Raw genomic sequence first — 26,301 nt, forward strand, 5'->3', positions numbered from 1 at the left:
TGTGAGGCGTTATTCCTGGATGCATGTTGTGCAACGGGTTCACTATGGTGCATAATATTTCCTTCTTACCTTTCTAAACGTACGTCTCCCCGATCCCCAAGTGTAGGGCAGAAAACCGGAGTTCGTTACGGTTGACTTCATTTCCTTTCTTTAATCTCAGTCTTTTTTATACTATGTTGCAAACTATAGGCAAACAACATCATGTACAATGCTACCATGTGGTCCCTGTGGTGTCCGAAGAGCTGTGTCAACTTCTTTGCCTGATGCATATGCCATGCTGAACCATAGGGCCATGCACGCGCGAAATCATTGACCAGACTACCATGCCTCTCTATAACCTGTGAAGCTCATATATGTAAATCACTGTAATACTACGTTCAGACTACAGCAGCAACATTCGCAAAGAACGTATTTGCCCTTCGATTGACCGTAGCATAGCTTTAGTAGCACCAATATGGTAGACGCGGCTAGTTGTTAACACTTTGCAAAATGCATGGCTTACATACAATGAGACCGGCTAGTCAACATACGAGTCGGCCTGTCGAAAGCTGCACATTTAGGGAGGACCCACAAGCAATCCGAAATGTGAGCGCAATGCAACTCCTAGCATAAAGTAACACAAGCAGAAGTAAAACATTACGCGGAAAGCTGGACGCTCAAGAATTCACACTGACCACGCACATTCTGTCGGCGAGTCGTCGATATACGCGACGACGCCATAAGTAATCTGCACGGAAAAGGCGAGCCGAAACTACGAAGCTCGTTGGCAACGCAGTAAATGCCGTAACTGCGTTCGATTCCCCACAATTGCGTTCGCTCGTGTTGCCACTGTTGTGGTCTTTATACGGCACACGACTGCGGTCCGAAAAAAAAAAGATGCTGTAACACTTTTCACGATACAGCTTGGGTTTCTTGTAAAACCAACATGTTGCTTTTGCGGGCGTACGCATGGCGTGGCTTAAGGCGAACGTTTCTTTCCGCAACGTACACGAGATCTACAGGGACGTTCAAGTGCGCTACCTGTGCCACTCCGGGTGGTGATGCTGTCGTGACGAAACGAGTACGTCTATCTAGATAACAGAGTCACAAGGAATCATAGCCAAGTGAAAACGTGCAGAACATTAAATCATCATCAATCGTATTTGGCTGGCAGCCCCAAGCCTTGACAAGCAGCTTAGCGATTTCCCAGAAAAGCAAAGCCTTTACCAAATACGTCTTGCTCGTGTTTAGAGCAAGGTATCACAATATGGAAGTTAAAAAAAACGAACTTGAAAAAGGCTGAAGAATGCACGGCTCTGGACGGAATTAGGATTAGAACAGTGTCTATAAGTTCCTCATGACCCCTTGTCTAAGGTTTTGTCCATCTACAAGTTGGAAACCGCTGTCCACGTAACGCTCTGCAACCAGGAGAGCAGCAAATGAACTGAGAGGAAACCTTCAGGCGACGCAAGCTACCCTCCACATAGCAGGTGCTCTCTCTGATTGCCTTGACCAGCATCTGTTAGCTGCAATCCTCTGCGGCCTGCTCCCATATCGGAGCAGAGGGAAGAGCTCTTTCTTTAAGACTCCCGTTCCTGTAATGACGGCCTCCTTTCTTTGATGGATTGCAGCCGTCCCCTATGATTCATTGATGTTTTACTGGAGTGATTGTGACCTGCCGTCTTATTCTTTCTTACCTCTTTAGTATCCTTCCTTCTAGGCTCAATTTTGGGGTTCCTGTTCCATCCTTCCTAAAAATTGCCAGTTGTAGCCTTTTCAGTGACTGCTGCAAGCCTGCTTCACCCTGCCTTCATTGTGCTTAATTCATGCCTTATTTTCTTCTCTGTTCGTTGTGCATTGTTTTGCTACAGAATCGATGCTTTCGCAGCGTAGACGACAAAGGCGAGGGCGACAGAGAGTTACTTACTGGAAGCTGTGAGATTAGGAATTTGGGGCACGAGATAAATCTGGACCACGCCTGAGCACGTCTAGCTGCAGAACGCGGAAAAAAGTCGGCACGGTAAATGGCGCCTTTTCCTTACTCCCCTTTTCAGTTCCGCACCGAAGTTTCGGGACAATTATGTCCACTCTGCCCGCTCAGTGATTCTCTCCCAACTGACTAACTGGAGGACACTGGGGAGTCCTGCGTTCCTTCGCAGCCCTTCGGAGTGATGCAGGCTTATGATTATGACTACCACACCATGAGCGCCACATCTGACGAAAAGAAGAGCTTATTGTGAATCGTACTCGAAATACTCAAGTTCACCGTTAGTGAAATTCACGAAAATATGTTGCTGGCGTTATATGATGATTTATTATAAGGCACTAGGCACAGTCTAGTTGCACTGGCAGTGGACGAACGCTGATCGCGCGCACAGCCGACACAAGAGCGCCTTCTTCGTCCTCCTCTTCACCACAATGGTCTCCGCGAGCGAAGAGGAGCCATCCTGGCGACTTACGGCGTAGGTAGGATGAGGGGGCCATAGTACGGCTTATGTCGGTTGACATGAACCGTGCCACGCCGGCAATGCCTATGGTCGGGTGAAGGCGTCACAGGTTCTACAACGTAGGTGACAGCGGAGGTACGGTCTATGACGCGGTAGGGGTCATCATAGCGTGCAAGGAGTTTGGTCGAAAGGCCAGAGCTGTGAGGCGGGACCCACAACCAAACAAGGCAACCAGTCGGGAAAACTGGTGTAAGTGCGCCACTGTCGCGCCGAAGCTTTTGACGACCTTGAGCAGCGGTCGTAAGGGTTCGCGCGAGCTGCCTACAGTCCTCGGCGTATTTGGCGGCTTCAGACACAGGCGTGCATTCGGAAGCGTCGGGTCGGTATAGGAGCAGTGTGTCCATTGTACACGAGGGCTCTCGTCCATACAGCAGAAAAAAGGGCGAAAAGCCAGTGGTAGCTTGTGTGGCAGTATTGTAGCCATACGTGACGAACGGCACAACAGTGTCCCAGTTACTGTGATCCGAGGCGACATACATAGTCAACATGTCACCGAGTGTGCGGTTGAACCGCTCTGTCAAGCCGTTCGTTTGCGGGTGGTAGGCTGTAGACTGGCGGTGAACGATGATGCATGCTGCGAGAAGGGCTTGGATTACTTCGAACAAGAATACACGTCCCCTGTCACTGAGCAGTTCGCGTGGTGCGCCATGTCGAAGAACGAAGTTCCGCAAGATAAAGAACGCAACTTCGCGCGCAGAGGCTGCCGGGAGTGCGGCAGTCTCGGCGTAGCGCGTCAAGTGGTCGACACATACAATTATCCATCGGTTACCCGAGGAACTGCAGGGAAGTGGCCCGTATAGGTCTATGCCGACGTGATCGAAGGGCCGGGCCGGGCAGGGCAGCGGCTGTAGCTCACCAGGATGGCGCTGTGGAATTTTACGCCGTTGGCACGCCGTGCAAGCGCGTACGTACTGGCGCACGAAGTGATACATGCCGTGCCAGTAGAAACCCTTCCTTAGCCAAGTATACGTTTTCAGAACACTGGCGTGACCATTATGAGGAGAAGCATGAAAATAAGCGCATATGCCAGTACGCATGTGTCGTGGTATCACCAGGCGCCATTTGCGACCATCAGGCAAATAATTTCTGCGGTGACCGGGCAGCGCTACCAAAGGAGGTACGCCCTGGCAGTTGTGAACGCTGTCAGCCCACAGCAAATTACCGCGTCGGCCACGGCAGGATCCCCAACCTCGGCTGAAATATTAGCAGTGGCGATCGCACTCGCTCACGCGGAGCGTTCGCAAAGGGACTCGGTCGTGGTCACGGACTCCCAGGAGACATGTCGCATGTTTCTCAAGGGGCACGTGACTGCGGCTAGCCTCGCGATAATCCCGAAATCCTTCAACCACCATCATCGCCTACTCTGGTGCCCGGGCCACGCGGGGGTACAGGGGAACGAAAAGGCTAACGCGTTAGCTCGAGGGTTCACTAACCGAGCGACGGCGTCCTCTTCTAACCCCAACCACCCGCACTACCCATCACAAAATTCCACCAATTTAAATGCCAAAGACATCCTTGCTCATCAGCGTGGAGTCCGACGAAAATACCCGCCGCCTCACCCACAACTTAACGGGGAAGAGGCCGCCGATTGGCGTAAAATACAGACCGGGGTGTTCCCCCATTTAAAATTGCTCAACGCCATGTATCCCACTCGTTATAGGGCCAACTGTCCTTGGTGCGGTGGCATACCTACCCTAATGCACATAACCTGGGAGTGCACTAAGCACCCTCATAGGCCAAATACTAGTAGGACAATGGAGCAGTGGGAGGCACAGCTCGCCCGCTCCGATCTGGCAGGAATAAAGTCCTTAATTAGCCAGGTCAGGCAGGCGGCAGAGGCCAGTGGGGCCCTGGACTGAGAGGCTCCGACCACCCCTCCTTCAAATCTTTACAATCACAATAAAGTTTCTCTCTCTCTCTCTCTGCGGTAAAGGACGTTGTCGCGGACAGTGAAGTGAGCGGCTTGGCAACGAAGTGTTCGAGAAGAGGGTGTGGCGGATGGGTCGTGGAGGAAATTCAGCATGGGTGAAAGCAGGGGATCCTTACGCTGCTCGTCCGGCATATCAGCGACGTTGAAGGCTGATATGGATGCGAAGAGCGGAGACACTGAAGCAACATCACAAGGTAGCGGTGATCGGGAATGCGCATCGGCGTCAGAGAGCTTTCTGCCCGATCAGTAGACAACGCGGATATCATATTCTTGTAAGCGGAGTGCCCATTGGCCTAGGCGACCTGACGGGATCCTTCAACGAGGACAGCCAGCAAAGTGAATGGTGGTCGGTGACAATGTCAAAAGCGCGAGCATATAGGTCGCCCCCTTTTGGACGAAAGTTGACGAGCACCCAAATAATGGCCAAGCACTCCTTTCCTCTTACTGAGTAGTTGGCTTCCGCCTTCTTTAAAGTGCGGCTCGCATACGCGACGACGTACTCATCATAGCCGTCTTTCCGTTGTGCGAGGACTGCACCAAGTCCGATGCCGCTGGCGTCCGTAATATTATGATTTAATATGATGATTTATTATAAGGCACTAGGCACAGTCGAGTTGTACTGGCAGTAGAGGAACGCTGATCGCGCGCACAGCCGACACAAGAGCGCCTTCTTCGTCTTCCCCTTCACAAAACTGGAAATAGCAGTTAACTGCCGTCTATGCTAAATAGTAGCTGATATCTGTCTGATGGCACAGAATAAACATGAAATGAGGAATGATCTGCAAAGACGATGCAACACGGACACCAATCCAACCAAGCATGAGCCTGTGGCCAAGCCTGCCGATAAACGGCCAGAAGAAAATGCACTCGTTTTATCAACTCACTGTTGTTTGGAACACGCTTGTATTCTACGCGCAGTGAATATCCCTGTGTTCGCAAAGCTACAGTAATGTGCATAAGTATGCGTTCCTTCTTTTTAAACATCAGTATAGCTTTCATTCGACTGATTCGACGAAAAAGCGGGTTAGATAGTAAGCAGCAGAAAAGAAACAACGCCGTCTAATAATCCCCACTGATCCTGTCGTGTTCTTAAAGTTTCGTGCAAAAGTGCAGCTGAAACGTCATGGCGGAGGCACTTTACGAACGACATCGTAAGAGATCGCGATGGAAACTGGCACTGTTCGAATGAAATTGAACAGGTAGCAGTTTATTTCACAGCATACATTCGTTACGTGAGATAAACTCGTGGGATAAAGTAAGAGAGCATGAGCAGGGTGCATCAAACGGTGTCTTTCAGTGCCTTGATGGGCAGCTACGGTTCTGCATATTAGCAATAAAGCCGTCTGGCTTACTATGCGTCCAAATATTTGTGAAAGTGTCGCTCTTCGGCTGTATGTAGGCAGGTTGACGTATTGAAAGCTTAATTAGACATTCCGATTATGTATTTGCAGGTTGCCATTAGGAGGTCTGGGGAGCCTGCGGACAACTTGGATTGTGAGTATTTAAAGCCACGTCACTAAGTGACACGGTCATGTGTGACGAGCACACTGTACTGCCGAGTTGCTTGGGGCGTGATCTATTTTGCAGAAATAGCGCGACACTCCTCCGCAGAGTGCGCTTGGCGCTCAGTTGCTCACGAACGAATTCCTGTCTTGAGGCTGCTAAATGTAGTGCGAAACTTTAGCATAGCGCGATTGCCTAAATGCAACTTGATCTTATTTCTGAGCCTAAATGAACGTGGTGCTCGCCTATGTATTGAACACATCAGTTTGTCGTATTTAGCGATTCTTGCTTGCAACAGCAACAGTGTTCGCGAATAATACTGTGTTTCGACTGTTCGTCTTTTACACCGTGAGCCATGATGCGCCCACTGCAACAGCTGATTCGGTTGGCGATGGTGTTCGCCGCCGCCTCCGCCGCTGGTGTGTGTGGCAGCTATAACCTGGAATGAGAAAAAGCAAGGTTCAATTTATCGCCAGGAGCGCGCCCGGGCGTGGGAGTCTCCTACTCTACCACTTAGCCACGCCAGCGCTTGCTATAGCATACAGCGCAGGAATGCCCTCTAAACCCTTTCTAGTGCGTGAGCAGACACGCGATGTGAGATGCGCGCCACGTAGCGTTGATACGTGCACGTTTTGCATGGCAGTTGCATAATATTACATCAGGTAGAACGCGATGTAACAGATGCAGAGGTAGCTGGACACGGAAGTCAAGGGAGGTTTGAGAAGAAAAAGAAGTTTATGGATATGTATGCAAGAAAGCTAGAAAAAAACATATTTTTACCTGATTAAATCAAGCTGGCTAAGTGACTATGTTACCATCGAGTGTCAAAGGGAAGCCTCATAAATCATATATGATCATTAGTAGCGTATCGTGACACTTGCATTGCGATGTTAGGTGCACGCCGCGTAGCGTCTTTACGTGCGGGATGTCCATTGCTGCTGCGCATAATTACGCCAGGTCACATACCATGTAGCAGTTGTATAGATGCGGTACACGCTAGATAGAGAAATCTTGAGGAATAAAAAGAAGTTTATGGAGATGTATAAATATTGATGCAACGAAAAACATGCATGATATGCCAGATTAATTCAAGCATGCTTGGTGACTCTTTTTCACCGTCCCGTTTCGTAGGGAATGTCATTATATCATCATCATCATCATTAGCGCCGTATTGCGGCATTTTACATGCGATGTGACAAGTGTTGCCACGTATCGTCGACACTTACAAACTCTGCATTGCAGTTTCGTTATATTGTCACGTGGTCGTTACGTCAAATAACACAGTAGCAATGCTGTGAAAGGCAAAACTAGCTTTTATTGGGTGAACCTGTGCCCAGAAAACAGGCTGCCCTTAAAGCACAACGAGAGCTGCCAACACAGTCGGCGATCGTCGAAAATCTGATTTTCTACCAAGATTGGTAGAAACGCTGCACTGGCTTTAGAATGTCTGTCGAGTGCTTACCGGGTAACTGAAACTAAGGGTCAGCACAGGAGCACGATAAAACTACAAACGAACAGCCCTGGTCACAAGCTCATTTGCCTGAAAACATTAGTTTACTACAAAAATAAATGTGCTACTCAGAGTTGGGTATCAGCACGAAAGGGAGGTCAGATACCTGTTTATTTCGGAGACAGCCTTGGAATGGTCCCCAAACAGCCTATAAACATTATCACTTGAGTACATCATTATGCGTCGATATCGTTGCTTAATAAACTCTCAAACCAAGCACTGACCTAAATAAGGCTACCTCATGGCTCCCACAGGCAGCTTAAGTTCGTTCACTGCTCCTATAAAATCTGCCTTGACACTGCCGTCGATAACAGTTACTCCATACTCTATGCTGTAAGCTGGTTTCATAACATCGTAATATTATATTGTCGGTAACGTTGAAGAACACAGTAGCAATACGCAGTACTGTGAAAGACAAAACGAACTTTTATTGGGTGAACCTGTGCCCACAAAACAGGCTACAGTTATAGCACAACGATAGCGGCGAACACGGTCGGCGATCGTCACAAATCTGATCAGCGGGTCAAGCGCGTCGGCTTTTATACAGCAGTCGTCGAATGTTCCAGGCTAATTGTTCGGATCCGCGTGCCTTCCACAAAGTTCTACACCAATCGCGTCACGCGATGAAATCAGATAACATAACGTTCGGTGACAACAGACAGCCGGGTATAAGCATCAATAACTTTCCAGAAACTTCGGATACATGCAGGCGCGTCCCACGCTGTGCGATTACATTTGTTAGGTGGCAAAACGTGGTCGCCCGATAAAGATAAGTACACGTGTCAATATTCCGCTAGGTGTCCCGACATAGCAGCTGCAGGCTGCATGTAGATGGGTTAACTCAAGCAGGCTAGGTGACTATCCCCTTTCCAAGGGGATGCCAATAAACTATCATTACGACCATCATCATCAACAGCAGCAATGTTCCGTGCCACAGGTCAGGCGATGTGACATGTACGCCACGTAGTCTGGATACCTGTGTTTACACTTCGGTACACGCTATGGCACCTCCTCGCAAGGTACGAGCTGCTGCTGAAGAAGCGAATCGCACAGCCACGCGCCCGGCTGCAAGCAGGCAACATCGGGCTCAGCAGACCGCTGTGCAGAGAGCAGGACGAGCCGCAGCTGGCCCTCGACGCCGGGTGGACAGTTCAGATCGTTCTCCTGAAAACGACGCGAAGACGCTTTGCCGCAAAGAAACTGCAGCGCCTGGTGCTGAAGATGGAGCTCCTATGGAGCCTCTAGCTTACGCCGCCGCGACTGTGCTTCATGCGCCACGCAGGCCTGCGACTTTTTTAACATGCGCCAAAAAAAAAAGTTTCATCATTAGTAACACATGTTTCAAAGGCAAGCGCAGAGTACAATCTGATCAGTCTAAACTGCTATGTTCAAGATCGGAGTCACTTCTTATTGACGGTTATATTAATAATAATAATATTTGGGGTTTTACGTGCCAAAACCACTTTCTGATTATGAGGCACGCCGTAGTGGAGGACTCCGGAAATTTTGACCACCTGGGGTTCTTTAACGTGCACCTAAATCTAAGCACACGGGTGTTTTCGCATTTCGCCCCCATCGAAATGCGGCCGCCGTGGCCGGGATTCGATCCCGCGACCTCGTGCTCAGCAGCGCAACACCATAGCCACTGAGCAACCACGGCGGGTGACGGTTATATTGCAGGACTGTAGCATTCTTTCCATCCAAGTAAGGTTTACTAAGAGATTGTAGTGCCTGGTTTGCGTCCCCCGTCTTCGTTCTTGCGTTTCGTAAACATAGCACTATTGAAGACCGTGCTAAGAGTTTTCGCACTAGCAGTTTTTCAGAAACATTGCGATATATAATCTTTCTCTTCATGACTGCATCCACTGATTGATAACCAAAAAATTAAGTAGCTTTTGTTATTATTGTTTAATGATATATCATTACTTTACCTTTGCAACGAGCTCCAGTTGCGTATACGTCATGTTATTTTCGACCTATTTGTTTGCCATGTTGTCAAACACTAGCTAGAAAATTATTATCGGAAGCCTCCGTTTTTATTTATGCAACTTAGGGCATTTTTGTTCATGTATTTTGTTTGTTGCAGTAGCCTATTCCTTCTTTAACGAATTTGGCCTTGAGGATATATTCAATAAACAAATGAATGAAAATATAAATAAATATATAAGTAGGTTAGCAAATAAACAAATAACTATTCATTTTTATTTCATAATGACCTTACTTTGGCTGGAATGTCTCCTACAGTGAAGCAGGTATAAAACATGTGCAAGTTATAATAAAAGCCCTCTAATCAGGTTCATAATCCGCACAATCATTAAAATAGGTGTGGAACACGGACAAGTCGGTACAGTTTAAAGGCAGCATCCAGGACGTCCAATCTCGAGCTGCTGAAGCTACTGGCGCCTAAACAATTGTCATCGACGATTTTGAGGGTACACGGAAAAGAGCTAGCGCCCATCTTGCGCTTGTCTTCTGCTGCAAAACTGAACGTTTCCGTACTTACCACGCAAGAATATTCGCTTATGCTATGCTAGGGCGTGTTCGCTTAAGCGATCAACCTACCGTTTCAATATAAAAAAGGGGGAAACAAAACAAAAAAGAGCTCCACGAATGGTACGGCCTGCGACATGGGTGGAGCGAGGGAACCTCTCTCCACGCGATACTCAAGTCACGCAGTTACAGAAGCTCGAAGCAGCAAACAGTGCGGCATCATGGGCATTGTTTCACATACAGCGTGTATTGCAGACGGAACGCCGTAAAGTAGCAACGGCGGAATTTTTTGTATGGCTAACAACTAAATTAAAGCATATCGTTGAAGGTCGATTCGCGAGGAAATGCCTTTAGATACCGAGCACATTCGGTAACTACAATAGGTGATGTCTAAAACATGTTGACTATGGCGTGTTTGCGGCTTGCGCGATCGCTTCCGGCATTTGGACGGCACAACAGGGTTGTCTTCAAGGTCCGCATCCGTTGTCTCGAGGGCGCCCTCACTGGGAGTGCCATTTGGACGCCGCCTATACAAGGCGCTGCAGGACCGCATCAATGCCCCATCCGGTTATTAATCGAAGCGGCTACGCTTCATCATACGATATTCTCCCCTAATATTTGCAGACGTCGGGAAGCGTATGGCACCCGGTGTGACGTGCGATGCTGAGCTTTCTGGTCTAACGGCTTTCTTTTTTTTCTTTTTCTTAACAGCGCAAGGCTATAACTATGAAGAAGCTGGCATAGAGGCAATCGCTCTGAGTGACACCTCGGATTACGAAGGGTCGGACGCGCCCATCGGCTGGAGAACCATACAAGGCGAATGGTTTCAGAAGCACAGACATGAAATTTCCGCTTCAGGGAAACATTCTGTTTAAGCATGGAGCTGAGCCCACGGTATCGCGCATCGTTGAGATATCGGCGGTGGCCGTAGGAGTTATCCTTGTTCCGCATCTGTGCCATCGAGCAGTCAACGGGAACCTGAAATATCTATCGTGAGCGCCCGCAAACAATAGTATTTTCACTACACAAGTGAACGATAATACGATTGTAAACAATAAAAAGAAAAAAAAAAGACTGCTGGTTGGGCTATAAAAAAGATTCCCTTTCACGACGTCCTTTGCATAGTCGCTGTGATTTGTGTCATTATTGGATGTGCCATGCCATGCTGTAATCCTACTCTGCAATGTGGTCACCTTCCCTGAACTTTGTAAGACTTCGTACCCAGTTTGCCAAAACACGAGTCGGGCGCCCCTTTCGAATGCCAGCTGATAACGCAACTCTCGAGGTGCACTTATGCTATTTCGATGTCGTGTTACGATGCCCCGAATAATTACCGTATCGAGACAGGTAAATGTCTCATATGCCTTAATGTAAAAAAAAAAGAGAACACCTATGTCTCAATTTGCTACCAATGTCATCTTCAATGACGAAGAACCGGTGTATGTAGGTTTATTGCTATTCATTTACGTTTGAGCATTTGTGAGATTCTCAGTCAGAAAGTTGTCGGTAATAACACAGATAGATAGATAGATAGATAGATAGATAGATAGATAGATAGATGGATAGATGGATAGATGGATAGATAGATAGATAGATAGATAGATAGATAGATAGATAGATAGATAGATAGATAGATAGATAGATAGATAGATAGATAGATAGATAGATAGATAGCCATATCTGAAGCTGTTTAATTTCGTTTCGAATTGGTGCGAGCTTGATTTTTACTGGCGATGTATCTGTGCTCGTTCATACTGTGCGAAAAGCCGCTCACAGCGGCCATTTTCGCGCAGAATTATGCGGAACCCAGTGCCAGCGAGACTTTCCTTGGTGTCTGCAAACAATGCTGTTTTTTTCCCCAGAGACAACTGAAAATCCGGATGCGTGACAAAGCTGGGCACGTTTTCGCTAGGAAACGTCATACTCAACGCAAACTGTATGGAGACCCCACACTGCACACACGAATGACCGAAGCCAGAATCGATAAAACACGTTTTAGCTGAACAGAGGTTGTCCTGTAGGAAATTCTTCTCGAACTAATTGAAGCTGTAAACGACACGGGCCGGTTACACAGCTGTCTGCTGCCAACGCGAACCCGTGCGCACTGTCACGGCCCCGTTGTGTGTTTACGAGTGAGTCTGAATGCAATTACAAGCTGTCGTTCTCTCAGTGTCGCTGCTGTTCCATATCACTTTTGTGAATGAAATTATACGGGTTCCTCCTGACTGGCCCTCCCTACCCAAGACACAGGCACCAAGAATCAAGAAGCCAAAAGCAGCGAACACTGTGGCGCCATTTATCGAACTATAGCACCATATGTAGAGAAAACACTAAGCCAGGCGCTACGATGGCTTGGTGATGACTACGACAGTAATAAAGCCATAAAATGGCAACTGAACTATGTTCTTGTGAAGAACCTACAACACGTTCTGTTACGACCTGGGGAACTCACAAAAAGCACTGTAATAGATAAACTGCGAGAATCCTGAATGATCTGCAATGTTACACAGCGTCTGAAATTGCTAGCAACATCAAGTAAAATTTGGGGGTGACTTGTGCGCTCTTACGTATTTAGGTCAAAGTATTATGTAGCGTTAATGTATATGCGCCAAGCATCTAGAAAAACTGGCATGCATAACGTAAGGAAAGTAGTAGGGTTACCATTCTGTCATACCATGAGACCATCTGGGGCATGGTGGGTAGTTCTTTGGGCTATTGTGCCGGGGCACCCTGATTCAAAACCCACCATCGGACACGCCATGTTTTGTCATATAAGCCAAGTCTTGTTTTACGATCCACGCTAATTCTCTTAGACAAGACTGCCACGAAGACTCACGACGACATTCAAAATTCAGTAGAAGATAAACTTTGCTTAAAAAACGCCGTTACTTGAATTCGTCTGCAGCGACGATCGACAAAGGCACGAACATCGTGGGGTGGGAGACGCCAAAATCCGGGCGTAAAAAAAAAGGCACGAGCAACTTTTTGTCGACAACCCGATGCGGCCGAATATGCTCGAGCCCTGTGGTAAGTGTGTGGTCCATGCCCTAGAAAGCGTTTCCTCTGGGTGAAAACACTGCAAAGATGTTGCTTTAAGTCACTGCCAAGGTCAGTGGCGTTGAGTAGTAGCTCTGGTAAAAGTCAGGAACAGTTACCACCGCAGATCATATCCTTTCAGCTTTAGCAGTGGATACATCAGCCCTTCATGTACTCTTGCGCGCGCGCTGTATATTTGACCCGCATGATCGCTTTCAGCATGCACGCACGGACAGTATAATGACTGGCACAGCAAACTTGAGTTCTGTAGCAATAAATATCTATATAAAGTGCAATTCGTTGCTTTAGTTAGTGATCAATTCTGGTAACCAGGGCCCAGGAATACATGATGAAATATAGTTTAGTAAAATTGGTTGCGGGGATAGTTGTTTCATATTTATAAATGAATATAGTCAAACCTCAATTTAATGAACTTCGCGATGTAACGAACTATTTTCATATCCGCATCTCAGCTGCATTCAAAACCGTGTGTTTATTTTCGGGATTTAGCGAAGTAATTGCGTGACACGGTTTCGATTTAATGAAGCTTTTGGCTCTTACACACATGTACTTGGAGCCTGTATGGCTAGTAAATCTGGCAAAAATATATATGAAGATGTCCGCCAAGGCAAGTTATTTCAAGCGTCTTTCTGCATGTAAAGTTTGAGCGGCAAAAGGGCCGTCAAAACGGGCCTGCCGGGATATGGTATATAGGAAGGAGATGCCGCAGCGCCATTTGTCACGTTGGTAAACAACTTCCGGAGGTTGCACCACGCGCCGCAGTTTGCAGCGCTCGTAGAGACACGATTCATTTTGCGTAAGCGGATGGGGAGAGAGTGAACTCGCGATAACATGATCAAGTGCGGGCTGGGGGGCAGTCGGGTCCCCAACCACGCGCCTATATGCTTTCTCGTCGTGCGCAGCCGTATCCCGGCCACGCGCCATATTTAACAGGTCATCTCTTAAAGCCCGAGCCGCAATGGTGGGTGCGTTCCAGCGCATCGTGTTGTTCCCGTGCGTCTTGCGTTGGGGGTGACGAATTTTCAAGTTTCCACGACATCGTGCGAAACACTCACTCGCGTTGTGAGTGCGAGCTCACGGTTATCTAGTGAGGTATGTTAGTGTTTGCTTTAGCGCGCGTGGCACCAAGAAAACATACTTCGTGCAGTTATCTCTTTGCTATCCCCATCAGTGGTCTGCTTTTCTGGCAAAACTGTGGCTTTTCTGTATCTTCTTTTTTCTTTTTGCTCAGGACAAATATCCGCATCTTCTTGCTGTCTTTAATCTGTGGGTGCTGGCTGCCGGGCACTACGCGCGGTTAGCTATGACGTCCGAGATTTACGGAGCCGCGTGACGCAACACACAGAAATCTCGCACACCGCGAGCAACATCGATGTATCGATCTCGGTGCGATCAGCACCGCAAGCGCTGGCGCTCATAAACGTGACATTACTGTCCGATGTTGTTCCAATTTGTTTATAACTGCTTACTATGAAGATACTATCCACCAGGAATGCTCTGGAAAATTTTGAAACTGTTTTCAATCTTAAAACTTTAAAATCTCGAATTAACAAAATTCGTGATCTAATGAGACTTCTCGCTGCGAGTGCAACTTCGTTATATAGAGGTTCTACTGTACTGGTAAGCGCAGTTTTTACAGGACAAAGAAGGCGATGTTACAAGGGACAATCGCTACACTCAAAACTATTCTTTGTAGTGAAGATTTTGCCTATTTATATACCTAGCAGAATAAGATCGCCCAGGCGCACTGCCCATCAAGCCGGAAATTCGTTATATCACAAAGCCTATAAATTACAGCATTCTTTCTAAAAGCTGCTTTCCTCTGCTACGCAGAACAACAAACGTATCGCCAATACGGGTGCTCTCATTCCTTCTAATATAGTTTCACGATTTCTAATATAACTGCACGATTTTAATGGCCGAAGCATTCGCACTCCTGCCTTGAATCCGAATACCAAGAAGTCTTGCATTACAGAGGTGGGTTTCCTCGAAGGTTCCGACATGCGTGGCCACAAACCAGTAACTTGGCGTGGAGCAGAAAAAAAAAAATAAGCACATTGTACTTATTAGCCACATTCTTCAAGCTGTACGACACCCTGTGAACGGAGTGCAACACTTCAGGCCTTTTAGTTCGTAGAACCGGAGTTTTTTTTCTCGAATTCACTTTCTGAAGGAGGGCCTCGGACAGAGTTCTCATAATCTAGGAAAGGATACCAGCTACATTGAGGCGTTCAGTCTGACAATTAAAGCTTTCCTGAGCCTGAGGAAAACGACGTCGCGGCGCCCTTCGCGTTGCGTGTCCCGCACGTCTGACGCCCCTTTACGGTGACTCAATGGCGTTGTTTGCCTTCTCATCTCACCTGCGTCTCACTTGGGCAGAACAAATAGTGTTTTATCTCAGCGGCCTTCCAGCGATCATACGTATCGGTTGTTCGATATCGAGGGACGATGGCCTAGCCAGCTACACAGACCGTTTGCCATTGAAGCTCGCCATGTCAGTTGCTTGTACTTACAGCATACGGCAGAATATAGAGGGAGCTTTTTTTTTCTAGCTGCACCAAAAGTTTTAAAGATTGGCAATGGCAGATAGCGGAAGTCTAACCGCTGTTATAGATTACTCGATGAGGAGGCCATTACTTGGATGCAAAAATTGACGAAAAAATTGGAGAAAGGATGCAAAAATTGACCGGGAAGTTAAACAGCCAGCACTATCCGATACGTTAAGCAGTCGAAAAACACACGGCTGCGCCTTAATAAACACTTATTTCTCATGTATAGTTGCCCAAAGAATGGCAGTTCGTTGAACAAACCATACTTCCCAAATTTAAATAGTGGCTGCTTTGAAGTGCGTTTACCTTTAGTAAGCAAAAAACATCCTCGCGAAAATCATTAGTTTCATTATAGAAATCAAGAAAGTTTAATGAACGTGAGCTCTACAAGAGATCCCTGCAGAGGCCTCTATGTAAGCAGGCGTTTGGTGTGTCGCGATACCACGTACTCGCGCGGGCAAGAGTTGAACCCTTCCGCGTGTAGCCGTGCGCGGCTTAGCGGTGTCTGTTGAGAGAGCGATCCTGGAGGTTGAGATAGTGCCGGGTGTTTGCAGCTTTAAGGCTCACCGGCAGAGGCAACACACGTAATTGGCTTCTGCTTCACACAGACAGCACCTGGAGGAAAACGGCAGTCGCTTTTTCCTGTCTTTCTCTCCTTAAATTTTCGTCTCTCTCTCTCTCTCATTGGCCTTACCTGTCTTTTTATTTCTTCCATTTACTACCTTTCTCCTTCGCGGCAAGGGTTAACCATGTGTGGCTATCCTACCTTGGGTACACCATATTTTGTTATAGTGACGGCGTACGACTGGCGCCGTGCAGACATATGCAAGCTCTGCCGCGTCCCCTTGTTGGGTTCCGTGGTGGGCGGAATATACACATTTTTCTTATGGCAGCGCAAACCTCTGTTGTCTATGGTCGCCGTCAGAAAAGATGCTGCACCGAAGCACCGTTCCAGTTCGCTTTTCCAAGCAAGGCTCCATCATTCAAGTACTATGTAGTCTACCGTGAAAACAACGTAACAGTTAGAAAGCTCTCTCCATTCCTGGTGGCCACGTGCCTAAAAGACAAAATCCGACCGACATACAAAGCCTTAAAAATGTCTAGCGGGGACCTCCTCCCAGAACTAAATGACAAAGATCAGTCACAAAAGCTCTCGGAACTTACCAGTATTGGCGACGACACAGTGACAATTTCAGGACACAGAACACTAAATGCTAGCACGGGTGTGATATCTGAGGAGGACTTTCTTGACTTCAGCGATGAGGAACTGCTGGAAGGTTTCCAGGAACAAAACGCTAGCGGAGCACAAAGAATTGGCATCCGCAGCAATTACCAAGGAATCCCGTCAAGACATCACCTTCGGAGGAAGCGTAATGCCTGCCTCACTTGACGCAGGTTACGTAATAGGAAATGTCAGACCATATATCCTGAACTCTAGATGATGTTTCATATGTCAATGATTTGGAATGCTTCACATGCATGCCGAGCACAAAAAACTTGGGCGGAATGCCGCTCCAAGGATCATCAACTTCATAATTGCACTTCTTCCCCACATTACGTGAACTTCATAGGAGACTAGCTTACTCGAGAACTTGACCTTGTTGGAAACAGGAAAAAAAGTAATTGCACTAAATGCTAAAGAAAGAAATCTCGCTCTTTGAAGCAACAAAGCGATTTTCGTACCTTTGAGGAAGTTATGCCGATGTGACGCAGGTGGGGGCAGTGTCACAGAGGCCTTAGCTAGTCCTCCGAGCCCACGCATAGTGGTCCTGTAGTGACCACTCCCGCTCCCGTGGCGGAATCAGCAAGTGCTGCTCCATCCTCTTTAGAGGCCCCGCAGACATCAGTCCCGCAGGGTCCTAACAACAAGCGAGCCCCAAATCCCAAGACAAGTGCATCGGTGCCCAACTCTCGGTCCTCCAGCGCCTCAGAAAGAGCGATGGAGGTCGACCGAAAAAAACCCGGTGTCATCGGCGCCGAAGGACATGCGCTCTTTTGAGCGCGGGAAGAGAGACAAAATCCTAATAACCACGTTAAATAAGAAAGTGATAACCTAAAGGTTATCGCTCCTTTCTATTAGCCTTCCTTAGATCTATGTCACCTAATATCTTTCTTCTTTTTTGTTCAGTCGTTAATGCAATTTTTTACCTTTCAGTTTCATAATGGCTTTCATTATCCACTGGAATTGTAGAGGACTCGTACACAACTTAGGTGCATCAAATGCGTGATAAATAACTTCTCTCCTGTGCCCTTGTGCTCACAGGAAAGAAACCTGGGAGAAAAACATCATTTTTTTTAAAAGGCCTGAATGTGGTACGGCACGACCCTACTCAGGCGAGCCGGATTTCGGGTGGTGAAGCCATTGTTCTACAGAACGGTATCGCAGCTGGAGAAGTTGCCATTAACAGTACCATAGAAGCCGTTGCTGTCACCGTTTTAGCAGACAAAACCATCACCATTTGTTCAATATATATATTCCTCCGCATTCGCTTTTTACTATACGAGATCTAGAGTAGATTTTAAATGAGCTATCTGAATCTTTTCTAATAGCAGGTGCTAATAACGCACACAACACGGTATGGGGTAGCAAAATCACTGACACCAGGCGACAAACACTTGAAGATTTTATCCTAGCAAATAACATATGCCTTTTAAACACTTGTCCTCTAACCTTCTGCCTAGTGGTCCCCAAGAACAGGAGTTATGAGCAGTCTAGATCTGGTACTGTGCTCTCCATGTCTCTTTGGCAATTTTCAATGGACTGTTATCGACAATCTCTATGGTAGTGACCATATGCCCGCTATCATTAAAAAAGACATCTCCCTTCCCTACAATACCATTAGGACCACCCCGTTGGAAACTCCATCTAGCAGAATGGCCTCTCTTCACTAAAAAGGTGGCTGGATAACGTATGGGAGGAGTTAACGATAGGCGAAATGAATGATAAGATCGCTACCTGTACACTTGCTGCAGCAGAGCAGACAAACCCACAATAATCCGGTTTCTTATGGGAAATAATAAAACGCCAGTGGACAAATGATTGTACAGACACTAAAAAACTACAAAACAAAGCGTGGGGTATCCGGCGATACCCTACACAAGATAACCTCCTCTCTTTCAAAAAGCAAAAGCGAAAGCCAGGTACACGCGCAGGCAAGCCGTAAGACAGTCTTGGAAAACCTATGTATCGTCCATAAATAGCTCGACAACATCCAAAAGAATGTGGGATCAGCTTCGTAAGTTTAGAGGTGACTGCGCTCCTTACACGATCCTCATACTCGCACCCCCAGGTATGCAAGCGAACTTAAAAGAAAAAGTAGACATATTATGGCAGCATTTCTATAACATATCAAGTTCAATAAACTATTCTGCTATATTTCAAATATATAAACAATCAGCAGAAAAACAAAAGCTTCAGAAAGAAGGAAGCTCCTAGCGATCATAATGCCCCCTTAACACTCCCGGAAATCAGCAGAGTACTCACTACTGTCAAAAACAGCACCCGGTCCGGAGAGAGTACATTGCACAATGCTAGCTCATTTATCGCCTAAAGCAGTTGAGACCTTGTATCGTTTCTTCAACATAATCCGCGATACGGGAAAAATACAGAATCAGTGGAAGAATGCCATTGTAATCCCTTGCTTGAAAGCTGCAAAACTTTATACTGCAGTAACCAGCTACAGACCTATAGTATTCACAAGTTTCCTTGCAAAGTCTTATGAAGCCATTATAAATATCGTCTTTGAAACCGAGAATCTGCTGGATAACGATCAGTGTGGGTACAAGAAAGGTTATTCTAAAACAGATCATCTAGTCGGGTTAGAACACGAGGTACGTGCAGCCCTCCTACACAAGCAATACTGTCTCACAGTTTTCCTCGATCTAGAAAAGGCGTACGACACAACATGGAGGTTTGGTATTTTAAGGGACTTAGAGGATTTATGAATCCATGGAAGAATGCTCAAATGTCTAGCCGATTTCATGTCCGACCGAACATTCCAAGTGCGTTTAGGAACGGTGCTGTAACGTGTATTCATTCAGGTAAATGGTCTGTCACAGGCATGCGTATTGAGCACAACACTGGTTGTGGTGAAAATAAACTCAGTCAATAATGTAATCCCATCCTGTGTTATGCACTAATTATATGTGGATGATCTACAGATTGCGCGTCGTGTATCGAATTTGGCAGCCTGCGAACGGCAAATTCAAATTACATTAAGGCCCGTATTCACAAACCAACCTTATACTTATCTTTTGCATTCCTTACCTTTTCAGCGGCTTAACGCGTTTCATAAACAAACCTTATGCTTAAGTCGAACCTTTCCTTAACCTTACCGGCTCGGAAAAGGAGCGTTCCTTAAGGTAGCCCAGCAGCTACCTTAAGGCGCCACTTATTAAGGCCGACCACGCAAGCAGCTTTTCGGAGCTAGTCGATTTTGTCGCCCTATTAAGGGAAGCCGATGTTCGCGAAGCCCTTCCTTATGTAAAGCTCATCCGGCGTGTACTCAGGGACCGTCAGAATGTCATGGAGATGTACAACGACGGCGAGTTTCTTGGCAGGTTCCGCTTTTCAAAACGAGCGGTGGTACATCTTCTCTCCATCCTGCCACTTGCTCCGAGCCCAGACGATCGCGGTTCGCCCTGCGCCACTTCTCTTTCAAGTTGTCCCAACACTTGCGTAGCTGATGCTCCGTGCGCGGGTGGACTCCGTTCTTACTGTTGAACTGTTGTTCTATCTGCTGCCATTTCTTTTTCTTCTCGCTCAGGGACACCGCATCAGTACGCTTGTTCTCCAGCACGTTGCTCTCTCTTGTCACCAAGTCAATAAAAATTCCCCGCTCCTCCTCCGTAAAGTTGATTTTTTCCCTCTCAGTGGCCATTCCCACAACAGATCTTACAATAAGCAAACGAACACTTCAAAACACAAATAAATGAACAAATAATGAAATAAATAAATAAATACGCGCAATATTTACAGCATCTAACGCAAGTTATAGCTAACACACAAGAGAAAAAGTGCAGGAACTGCGCTCGAGCACCGCAAAATGGAAATGGAAAATGAAGCACCGCAAATGAAAAAAAAAAAGCGGCAACACGTGTTGCCATGGCAACACGCGTTGCCGTTTTTTTTTTGCGCGTCTCTCATCTGCAGATGAGACGCGCAACAGCTAGAACTTGCTCTTTTCACATTGTTTTTTCAGAACGCGTAATAATGCGCCATCCAATTTTTATATTTATTGTTCTCAGCGACAAAAATGTGTTTCGTTTTTAATAACTGAGCGGTTTAAGGCCAAGAAAAGTTCATAGCCTCGCACCCATGCTCATCTCTTATGACGATAAGGCCGCCTTCGATAAGGACGCCTTTTCACGCAATAAGGGACGCTTCTGAATCATACCTCGGCCTTTTCTCAACCTTATACTTTCCTCATCCTTATAAAAGGGCGCCTTATAGCGTTAAGATAAGGTTGGTTTGTGAATACGGGCCTAAACAAATCACGCAGTGGGCAGCTGAAAACGGTTTTCGCTTTTCAACTGAAAAAAAAAACCATTAGTGTCGTCATTTCACAAAAAAAGAGGCCTACAACCATATCCCATCCTTAAGCTACGGGAAGCCACACTACCGGTAAAACAAGTACACAAGTTTCTGGGTGTTCGGTTTGGTAAGAGGTTGAGCTTCCTCACGCGCTTTAAAAAGTCTTAAAATTAAAGCGAACAATGCAGTTAACATCCTCAAAGTCCTGCCCCTACAGCGCTGGGGCTCTGACCGTAAACACTTGCAGCACATCTACCGCACTTAAGTACGTGGCATAATAGACTATGGTAGCATCATATACGGTTCAGCCAGATAGTCTTACATCCGACGACTTGATCCAGTTCATAACCTTGGACTACGACTGGTAAGTGGTGCTTACAGAACATCGCCTGTACAGAGTTTATAGATTGACTGTAATGAACCTCCTTTACAGCAGTGCAGAGTGCTACTAATCTTTTCCTACGTACTCCGAATACACTCTTCACCACAACACATATGCTACAACATTGTCACACAGTGCAGCTCACGCTTGCATTATACAAATAAACCAAACATGATTAGGCCGCTTATCCTGCGATACGAGGAATACTGTCGGGATTATGACATCCCTCGGGAAGTCCTCCAGGTTGCCAGAAAGCCAGAACGTTTGTCCTCGCGGTACGATTTCGCGCCGGTATGTGACTGAACATTGACAAATTTAAAGAAAAGGGACACCCCACATGAAAACATTATACAAGAATTCCGCGCTCTTCAAGACAAATATCAAAATTACATGACATTTTACACTGATAGCTCTAAAACAAAAGAACACCTATGGGTGTGGGGGCCGTAACGGAAAGTTGGGAGTTGGTTACCACAGCATGCCTCTGTCTTTATCGTCGAAGTCTACGTAATATGTACTGTCGTTAAAAAGATAACCGCTGACAAACATGAAAACACAGTAATATACACTGAATCATTAAGTACACTAAAGACTCTACACGTGAGATCCGAAAGTGAACCCCTGTTAGGTGATGTTTTAAACATGGTAACTACAAACAAATACGGCCGATAAATTAGGTTTTGCTGCATACTAAGCCATGTTGGGATACCGGGTATTGAAGTAGCGGATAGACGAACATCAATGGCAGCGTACAAAGACATACCAACAAAACACTTACATGTCAAGATAGTATCAGTGCGATTCGGAAGGCATTGAGGTGAAAATGGCAACACGAATGAGACCACTGTATAAGCAGCAAGCTACATCGTACTAAACCCGTAATTGGCGAGTGGAAGTCGTGCACTCACTAACAACAGTTCTATGAGGTGATCCAGTGTCGACATTTAGTTGGACAAACACATCTGACACCAAATTTTCTCCTTGGAAAGAAAATCCGCCAACTTGCGAAAATGCCATGAACCTCACACAGTGATACACACCATTGGGACATGTCTATGCATCGAAACAGAGAGACGGCAACTTTTACACAACCTGTATACTTTGCATATACTTAAACACACTGCCCTACTGCTGGCAGAAGATACGCTAGTGCCATTTACTAACATGTTTGACTTTTTAGAGAAAAGTGGTAATTTAGACCATCTCTAACGTAACGTGTTGTCTGTGACTTGCACAGCATGGCCTGAGCAGCGTTTGCACCATCAAACTCCAACTAACCAACGAATCTCTATAAGAGATGACGTGACACTCTATGGGGCCACACACACAAAAAAAAAAATTAGCAGTAGCCTACGGCAGCGTACAACACTAATGCCAGTGAGGGGCACAGAAAGCGATAACGAAATTCTCATACGCAGTGCCCTCTTCCTAGTATTGTCTTTTCCCTTTTTTTTGTGCTTAACTTGTATTGTTGCATGGGGAAAAGATAGCACTTGGCTTCGCCATGAGGTTTAATAAAACAGCCAGTTTATTAGTGTCTAGCGTCTGCCAAATGCTATTCTCTTGATGAAACATCGGAATGAGGCGAAATAAGTTCGTGAATTTTTGCAAGCAGAACGAACGCAGCACGCAGCAAAACAACGAAAATAAATTAGAAAAAGCAAGAGATTATTTGCGACCATGAATGTTCAATTAATTTAAGCTTTACTTATATTGTGTTTCGCCACCTCTGGTCAGTATTTAGCGCGCCAGAGGAAGATATTTTCTATTTTGCGCCTTGTCAAGGTGGGTGGAATGCTCCAGTGTGATTGACTAATAAGTGTAGTATTATGTGTAGAGTACTAATATCAAGCATAAGCAGATGGTCCTGTGAGCACCGTGGATATTCCTCCGGGAGGTTTTCTTTTTAGTATCAGTTGGATATAGGCGCTATGAATGATCCCTGAGCAATGATTGCGCAGATTCTCAGAATTTCCAGATATTGAGCAGCCGATCGATGGATATGGAAGTCGATTTCGGTGGTTTCGTTGAAAACGGTGTGTTGCCAAGCCCTAGGTGAACACGCTGCAAATAGACGCATGGTTTGCTAGCCCTAGGATAAATCTCTCGTTATAAATCGTTTCTCTCTTATAACACGCAGCCAACGAAGTGTTGTTCTTGCAACGTATGTAAAATATTTGTTTATCCATGTTACCTCAGAGGTCCGAAAAACAGTACAGACAAAATGTCGCTGTCAATTTGGACAGTATGTTTCTAGAAAATGGTTTTAAACAAACAGTGTTTCGCAAATAACTTTGCTTATGTACATTGCTAAAGGTTAATTTCGCAATTATAAGGTTCACTGACTGGCTGTAAGGAAAGCGTTCCTTGTTAATTCCATAAAATGGTGATTGTCCCATATACTATTATTGGGGTCCCCGCATCCCATCTGCAAAAAAAAAAAATCCTCTATCAGTGTTTTTCACCGACCTAAAGTAGTTATTTGATTTTTCAGATAAAGAAGTTTCTGCCATACTAACTTGAAACAGCCATTACGCAGGCAGTTTCAGCTAAAGTAATTTGAGAATAATAAGGGGGCATGACATGGTCGCGCAACTATTCTAAGTTTATCACTGTAGCTGAGAAAAAAGTGGCGAATTTGGCTATGAACACAAAAAGCGCTGGGCGCCGACGGAACCAATTAACCCACAATTTTATTCGGAAATCGCTCCCTATAAGCTCCTCCTATCGTCAGCAAAAACCATTTTGGCATTGATTGTGCGACGGCGGTAAGTGCGAGACCACCACTATGTTGTCCGCTCTGAAAGTCTATAACAACATGGGGCCTTTTACTCCTCACGCACTGGCACTCAAAGACGCCGCGTAGCAATGGCGTTGTCTTTGAATTGTGCCCGAGTTCTTTCACTCACGGAATAAAAGTAGTACTAACTAGAGTTCTGCCAAGGTGCCAACGTCGTTCATTGAATAATTCATTTCATTTTCTTGTAAATACCGCTTTGGCAGTATTTGCAAGATTTCATTGTCTAGCCGGTGCTATTGTGATAACTGTCCAGTGCTACGGCACTGAAGTGTTTTCTCGAGACATTGCTCAAGTTGAACGCCTTCATTATCGGGCACGGAGCGATTACCGTTGCCATTCTACACTCCAGACTGCTTTGTGCAGAGCTTCAAGATTAGCGCGGTTGAGTTCTGGGCAGTGCTATCTGTGAACGGCTGTTTTTGTAAGAATGGCAGGAATGCCAACTGACAATGACGCGCGCATGAGCGCCTTGCGTAAAACGCCTATCACCAGAGTGCGCGTGACTCAAATTTAGCTGGGCACGTCAATCAGCAGAAATCACGAGGGGACGCGCGTGAGCCCTACCCCGATTGTTCGTCACCTGCGGTGCTCAACCGAGGCTTTGCCCTGGAAACTTGAAATCCGCAGCGGGCAATTACTCGATCGATTTTACACAATGCACCACGATTAATGGCGGAAGCGAAAAAGAAGGAGTGGTACCTTCCCGCGCAACGCCGAATACGAAGTGGATTAGTGAAACGCTGCATGCAACCATGAATGCACATTCGAATTTTAGCCATGAATGTGTACGGGCTGCCTAACTTCCCGGACTTGTGAGTGTGACAGCTTCATTTATGATAGATTAATACACTTTTTATGTATTTTCGATCGTTGACTTGAAAAATGTATGCCTGTATAACAGAGGCGGGTAGTTATTGAAATGCTAAGCAGATTTCGAAGGCGCAGTGAGCTAGTTGGTTATAGTACCAAATGTGCTGGTTGCCAGTGTGAAAAGAGCTCATACAGATGCTCCTAGTACTCGCTTGGCCTCTAACACGCTAATTCACGCAACCTACGTAAACACATAAGTGCAAGATCTTTCCCTGCAACTGCGTGCAGCATGCAGAAGCATAAAAAATCACTTAATTGTACGCACCTCTGTCGTGGTACGCTAAGTGCATACCACAATCGAGATGACATGGAAATGTAAAAATGCAGGCCAAAGTAGGGTGATAGCGCGCTGCACAAGCATGCTACTTGTCTTTCAAAAAATGCTACGTACAGGCTTCCGCATGTTCTGTGGTCCCTTTCACGCGCTGCCTCAGACCCACAATGCAGGTATAAATACACAAGTATCACAGAAAAATGCTTGGGAGCATTACGACGTTGGAAGTGCAGTGAACCAGACGACATTCCTGCTCCGTTGAAGCTGACAACACTGCAGGGAGCTCGCACTGAAATATTAACGTAGTCTTATTGTGCACATGAAATGTAATATCGCTGAAAAGGCACATTTTCCAGCAGCAAGCAAGCAATCTTAAAAACAATTAGAACGCTAGGACTTGGCGAAAGAACATATGATTACGTTAGAGATTTCCTCGCCTGCAGGCGTGCATGCATCGTCGTTGGCGACGAGGAATCGCCGGAATTTGAGACGGGTCCGTCCGGCACGCCGCAAGGATCCGTCATATCACCATTACTCTTTAATTTAGTTCTACTCGGTCTACCCGAGAAATTCACAGAAGTTGAAGGATTGCATCATAGTCTATACGCGGATGACATCACCCTCTGGGTTCCCGGGGGAGGATGTGACGGTCACGCCGAGCGAACGCTACAGGCAGGGGTAGATGCGGTCCAGAATTACTTGCGTGGAACGGGCCTCGAATGCTCGGCTACCAAGTCCGAACTGTTAATCTACAAACCCACAAGGAGAGGTCGTAAAACCCTGCGCGACGAAGAACGGGAATATTCCAAAATACGTATTATATTGGCAGATGGTACTCCCGTACCGCACGTAGACAAAATTAGAATCCTGGGTTTACACCTGCAGGCAAATGGCCATAACAGAGAGACGGTGCGAAG

The 26,301-nt window shown here is 46.3% G+C and overlaps 1 protein-coding gene across 1 annotated transcript in view; it reads left to right on the forward strand.

The window, feature by feature from the left end:
• Positions 1–11,030, forward strand: part of LOC139059288 (uncharacterized) — a 32,004-nt gene extending 20,974 nt beyond the window's left edge. The window contains exons 7-8 of the mRNA XM_070537487.1: positions 5,868–5,910; positions 10,631–11,030. Coding sequence (XP_070393588.1) covers positions 5,868–5,910; positions 10,631–10,794 — 207 coding nt within the window. The 3' untranslated portion in view covers positions 10,795–11,030. The remainder of the gene's footprint in view (positions 1–5,867; positions 5,911–10,630) is intronic.
• The last annotated feature ends 15,271 nt before the right edge of the window (positions 11,031–26,301 follow it).

This window comes from Dermacentor albipictus, chromosome 1 (assembly GCF_038994185.2).
Source record: "Dermacentor albipictus isolate Rhodes 1998 colony chromosome 1, USDA_Dalb.pri_finalv2, whole genome shotgun sequence".
Classification (NCBI taxonomy): Eukaryota; Metazoa; Arthropoda; class Arachnida; order Ixodida; family Ixodidae; genus Dermacentor; species Dermacentor albipictus.